Genomic DNA, 6,546 nt, shown 5'->3' with positions numbered 1-6,546 from the left:
CACATCCCTGGTGTGAACATATGGGTAGGGATTTCAAACGTTATATTTCAATGTCAAGAATTATGGCAACGAAAGAAAAAAAAACGTGTTTTCGATTAAGGATAATGTCGAGTACTTGGTGTCGGGTGCAGTGGGCTATCCATCACGTGGACAATAAAATGAGTTTTTGTTTGACGTTGGAAATGTATGGTCGCCCTTCTACGCCCTAATAACTCACACGCTGTGTTGGGAGCCTGACAGCCGTTGCCGAAAACAGCAGTTATCAATAAATAACAAAAATCTGATCACTTAAATTAGGTGATATTACACTATGACGTTTTTGTTTAGGAACAAACTAAAAAAATCAAAATGAACGACAAAATAGTTGGAGCCTTTTAGCTTGTATAATTGGTCAAATGTAACAGGCATCTTATCATGTGAGTGACGTAGTAAGTGACGTAGTATGCACGTTTACAGCAGTGATGGAAAAAGTACTGTAATACTTGAGTAAAAATAAAGATCGCTTAATAGAAAATCACTCATGGAAAAGTGAAAGTATTTGGTTGTAAATGTACTTAAGTATAAAAAGTAAATGGAATTGATAAAATGTACTTAAGTATCAAAATAAAAGTTAAAGTGTAAACCATTTCAATTTCCTTATATTTCCTTATATTAAGCAAACCAGACGGCACATTTTTCTTGTTTGTTTTTTATTGACGGATAGCCAGGGGCACACTCCAACACTCAGACATAATTTACAAACAAAGCATTTGTGTTTATTGAGTCCGACAGATCAGAGGCACTAGGGATGAGCAGGGATGTTCTCTTGATAAGTGTGTGAATTGGACCATTTTCCTGTAAGTAATGTAAGTAATATAGTGAAGTAAAAGGAAAAGTTAGCAACACTATAAATAAAGAAATAAAAGTAGATACCCCAAGTAATTTTTACTTGTTGTCAGGGGAAATGATCCTATAGGGCGGCAGGGTTAGAGCGTTGGACTAGTAACCGGAAGGTTGCGAGTTCAAACCCCCGAGCTGACAAGGTACAAATCTGTCGTTCTGCCCCTGAACAGGCAGTTAACCCACTGTTCCCAGGCCGTCATTGAAAATAAGAATGTGTTCTTAACTGACTTGCCTAGTTAAATAAAGGTTAAAAAAAAATAGGGCAGATTGCATTCATAATATCTTGTGTAGATGTGACAATTTATGTTTATCATACTTTTGATTGGGCAAATTGAGCACCTCAATCTAAACTAAATCAAATGTCAAACTACTGAGTTTAGAGTTTCCCTTCAGATAAATTGAAAATAAAGGAGTTTGATATTTTTGGGACTTTTTGCATCAGTCCTTATTTTTCTCGTTGTCATATTTAAATTCGGACACATAGGCCTAATGAAAAGACAAACAACAGTAGGCGACATTGTAAAATATTATGAGAGAACAAGGACGTGAATAAATGTAATTTGAACCACAGTCAATATCAACAAACATTGTGCACTTTTCAACTCAAAACATAAAAACAATATTTGATATTTTCTATCAACCCTGAATTACTGTCCCTTGGAGCTGCGCTGCCTAATCGAATATGTCAGTCTTCAGTGTTGAGGAAATATGATAACATGAGAGTTGTCTACTTTAGACTGAGGCATTGTCTTACGTCCCAAACGGTACACTAATCCATATATAGTGCACTACTTTTGACCAGAGCCCATACAGTTTCGGTCAAAAGTAGTGCATTATAGATAGGGAATAGGGTTCTATTTGGAACGGAAACCTCGGGCATTGGAAGGAGGATCAGGCTGGCACACCATCTCCTCTCCTCTTTCACTTTGACTGCTGCTGCTGCAGATGACCTGAATCTAGACAACTGACACATAACTGGCAGTATAGGGACAAATTGACAGATGACAAAGAGTAAGATTGACCGAGGGCTTGGGAGGGTGTGGGGGTGAACACCTGAGACATGCACATTCCACGGTAAGTGCCACAGCACACTGATGTCAGCGAGTGTTTTAATGGAGAATAACTAACCATACTGAAAAGCCCCACGCATGTACACAACGTATACAAAAGTATGTCAATCTAGTGAAGTCGGCTATTTCAGCCACACCCGTTGACAGGCGTATATAAAATTGAGCACACTGCCATGCAATCTCCATAGACAAACATTTCCAGTAGAATGGCCTTACTGAAGAGCTCAGTGAGTTTCAAGATGAAACCGTCATAGGATGCCACTTTTCCAACAAGTTAGTTTGTCAAATTTCTGCCCTGCTAGAGCTGCCCAGGTCAACTGTAACTGCTGTTATTGTGAAGTGGAAACATCGAGGAGCAACAATGGCTCAGCGGTAGGCCTTGTGAATGTTGACCTGTTTAAAGGTCTTACTCACATTGGCTATGGAGAGCATGATCACACAGTCCTCCAGAACAGTTGGTGCTTTCATGCATGCTTCAGTGTTGCTTGCCTCGAAGTGAGCATAAAAGTAATTTAGCTCTTCTGGTGGGCTTCCCTTTGTAGTCCATAATAGTTTGCAAGCCCTGCCACATCCAACTAGCATTGGAACCGGTGTTGTAGGACTCAATCTTAGTCCTGTATTGACGCTTTGCCTGTTAGATGGTTCGTCAGAGGGCATAGCGGGATTTCTTATAAGCATCTGGGTTGGAGTCCGGATGTTGCCTGTAATCCATGGCTTCTGTTTGGGGTATGTACATACTGTTGATTTTACATTTATCCTACATGCATAACATGTTGAAAACAACAACACTTCCCATAAAACGAATAGACTATTTATGTCAATGGACATGGTTTAAATCATTCCCAGGATATCCCCAGGATTAAATAATACGCCCGTTTGAAGAGGCGACGTCACATTCCCTTGACCCTCCAATCACCTCAGGGGCTCATTTGATTGGAAGGCGGTAAAGGCTTTAATCTCGAGGCAAATTCAGATGCTGCTGAAGGGAGAAGAGTTTTTCTACTGCATCCAACGTAGAGAGCAAACGCACCGACGTGCTCCTGCCACTGACACACACAGCGACACCGAGGAAGGATGCAGCCGCACACTCCTGCTGCGATATGAACGGGATATGTTCTGATCTTCTCCTCCTCTGATAAGGACTAGACGAAGTTGAACTATTTATTGTTTTTAATTTTGAACTACGGTGCTATAGAACAACATGTTACTTTGATGCGGGTTTTTTTTCTTCTTCGTGAACATCAAATGTATTTTTCTCCCATTTCAATGAGAATTAGGTCATGATCACATCGCCTGCATTGTCTGTTCTGAGAAATAGTATCGTGAATCCGGTGTGGGAGAGCAGTTCTTCAGGGGAGAAGGGCGCAACGACAGTCAACAAGCCATTTCTTCATCTCGTCTCTCCCTCAGACCCTTTAAGGCAGGCTAATCGTATACCCATAAAGATTTTGAAAATGCTTACCGCACGGGGAGGTCACATTTTGCACCCGGAGTACCTTCAACCTTTGCCATCAACCCCTATCAGTCCCATCGAGGTAAGCACCACATAGGCTACGGGGGACGTGATAAAATAAGGATAGCAAAAGTGTGATTTTGGCAGTTACAAATTAATCTTCATATGTTTTAGTCCATTTGTATTAGGCCATTTGTATTAGGCCATTTGTATTGTACCTATATCAGTTTATTATCATATTGTAATTGTAAAATGAACTGGAGATTAATGTATAAGGTGTTAATATATGGCTAAATTGCTATGCGCAATGCGATAAACTTGTGCGTAATTTAGTGGTGTTCTCCAACGGCCCATAAAATACTCCATATATAACAGGAACATATTAGTTAAACACCCCATAAAAAACAATACGGTGAAAACATGAATAATAAGTATTATTTTCTCTTATTTCGCAGCTGGATGCCAAGAAAAGTCCGTTGGCTCTCTTAGCACAGACCTGCTCTCAAATCGGTAAACCAGATCCTTCGTCCTCTTCCAAAATCTCATCCGTAACCTCAAATGGATCTAGTGACAAAGAGACCAAACCCGGACCACTAAAAATGAGTGACATTGGAAATGAAGACAAATCAAGCTTCAAACCCTACGCCAAATCATCGGAGAAGAACAAGGACTCCTCATTCGGCAGCGGCAGTCTGAGTGGAGATAAAGCTAGTTTCCGAGTGCCTAGCGCCACCTGCCAGCCGTTCACCCCCAGGACAGGCAGCCCCAGCTCCTGCCACTCTGTGTCTCCGCTGCCGTCAGATGGTAAACAGGGAGACACAGAGGAAAAGAAGAAGGAATTTGATAGCAATAAAAACAGTACAACGGAGAGCAGCAGCGGTCACAGCCGGATATGTGGGGTTAATGGTGAGGTTAACCAACGCCAGGAGAACACTTCTGGTTCAAAGGTTATCACATCAGACTCACACACATCTGTCTCCTCGTCATCATCTGTTCTGGGTTCAGGAGGACTCGTAGCGCCCGTCTCCCCCTACAAACCTGGTCACAGTGTTTTTCCGCTACCGCATTCCGGCATGACCTACCCTGGAAGTTTAGCAGGTGCGTATGCAGGCTATCCCCAACACTTTCTCCCTCATGGAATGACTTTAGACCCGACGAAATCTAGCAGTCAGCTACTAAGCGCTCAGTTTGCCAGCCAACTTCAGTGCAGTAAGGCTGGGAGCCCCTTGTCCAGGTCTTCTCCTCCGTCTCTAATGTCTGCTAGCCTGTGTAGAGACCCGTACTGCCTGAGTTACCACTGCCCGAGCCACTTATCCGGTGCCTCCGGTGCCTCGCAGTGTCATGAATCCTCGGCTTTGAAGTCAGGATACCCTCTCATGTACCCAACTCACCCTTTGCATAGCGTGCATTCCTCGCCGCCATCTTTTGCTGGACACCCGTTATACCCCTATGGCTTCATGCTCCCAAATGACCCTCTGCCACACGTCTGTAATTGGGTGTCGGCTAACGGACCTTGTGACAAGCGTTTTTCTTCTTCAGAAGAGCTTCTCAATCACCTAAGGACTCACACTGCTTTTGCGGGGACGGAGAAGTTGATATCAGGGTACCCGGGTTCATCTTCGCTAGCCAACGCTGCCGCGGCCGCCATGGCTTGCCATATGCACATGCCCCCGAACGGGGCGCCGGGAAGCCCTGGAACGCTCACACTCAGGAGCCCGCATCACCCTCTGGGACTGAGCACGCGCTATCACCCCTATTCAAAGAGCCCCCTGCCACCCGGCGCATCGATTCAGATGCCCGCTGCAACAGGTTCATATTACTCTCCCTATGCCTTGTATGGACAGAGGCTCACCACGGCATCGGCATTAGGATACCAGTAGAAGATGCAGGACAGACCGACATACGGACAATAACTATACATTTATAGAGGAGATTATACGCCTAAATGACATTATTTGGGGTGTATTTCATGCAGGACAGGATCCGTGGGCTCAATGTATTTATTTGCGATAGCTCCAAGCGTGACAAAAATAAAGTAATTATAATATAATTGGTAAGAAGTTCAAGGTGCATTATTTTTTTTATTTTTTTTTACAGTTAAGATGTAGGCTTTATTTGATGACGCCATTTTGATGTTACATTGACATTACAAGTCAGTATGTATATGTTGTTTTTTGAAATGCTAATTTTTTTTTAACTTTTATGTTTCCTACATACAAAAGTCTGCAGCCTATTCGTTATTTTTTTTCATTGTGTTTTTCATCGGAAAAGTGGTTGCCTATTTCTGTGTCTGTTGGGCCCATACCGCACATTGCAAATCACTTTTCCACGTTAGGCTATGCATGTTTAAATCATTTCTGGTAAATTGGGCTCTCTCATATTTCTTCATAAATTACATTATTCATTCCACAAGCTAAATCAGGTTTATGAACCTGATAGGTTGTTTATGGAATAAATAATTCGACCTAAAAATGACTTAATGATAAACACTTGAGTATGTGGGACATGAGCATAATTGGTCTGTTTAAAAAAAAAAAATCAATGCAATTTAATTTGTGGAATTGCATTTAAGATGTGTATAAGCCTATTTCCATTTGAAGTCTGTGCCACATAAACTTCATTTTAGTAACATTTTATTCGAATCACATTTTATTCACACGTCATACCTTTAAGACTGCAAAATATATTTTGTTCAACTTTTAAAATAATGAAACCAAAATGCAGCCTAGGCTACTGTCATCTGCCACAAATGCATTTCGCCACTCAATGTGCAATAGAGTATTTGTTTTGTTTGTTGTTGCAGTAATTTAGGCAGTAGCCTAATAATCTTTCACCGATATTCATTTCAACATGCCATTAGAAAATGTAGCATCATTTTTTTACAAATTATATTTAGCCTACACCTTCAAACGAATGATGGTCTCAGTCAGATAAAATCCGAATAAGGAAGTTAGCCGCGTGTAGAGTTATTCTTAAAAATATGCAATTTCAGCAGCACGTTGTGAAAGAACAATCAATCTTAAAAAGTAACATCCCAAAGAACATAAATTAATGTTTTGGGGTCTTGTTTTCGTCTCGCAGGATTACTTTTGGACATTGTCTTATTTGTCTGGGCAGAGTGTTTTTCATAACGGAAAACTG

The 6,546-nt window shown here is 41.5% G+C and overlaps 1 protein-coding gene across 1 annotated transcript; it reads left to right on the top strand.

Annotated features, from left to right (window-relative positions):
• Positions 1 to 2,930: 2,930 nt before the first annotated feature.
• On the top strand, positions 2,931 to 6,041 carry LOC115144466 (zinc finger protein 503-like). The gene is made up of 2 exons (XM_029685525.2): positions 2,931 to 3,487; positions 3,861 to 6,041. The coding sequence occupies exons 1-2, from the start codon at positions 3,233 to 3,235 to the stop codon at positions 5,283 to 5,285; spliced, it is 1,680 nt and encodes a 559-aa protein (XP_029541385.2). The 5' UTR covers positions 2,931 to 3,232; the 3' UTR covers positions 5,286 to 6,041.
• The last annotated feature ends 505 nt before the right edge of the window (positions 6,042 to 6,546 follow it).

Source organism: Oncorhynchus nerka, linkage group LG16 (genome assembly GCF_034236695.1).
Source record: "Oncorhynchus nerka isolate Pitt River linkage group LG16, Oner_Uvic_2.0, whole genome shotgun sequence".
In the NCBI taxonomy this organism is placed as follows: Eukaryota; Metazoa; Chordata; class Actinopteri; order Salmoniformes; family Salmonidae; genus Oncorhynchus; species Oncorhynchus nerka.
The sequence above is the reverse complement of the archived record's forward strand: the minus strand, read 5'-3'. Positions and strand labels throughout refer to the sequence as shown.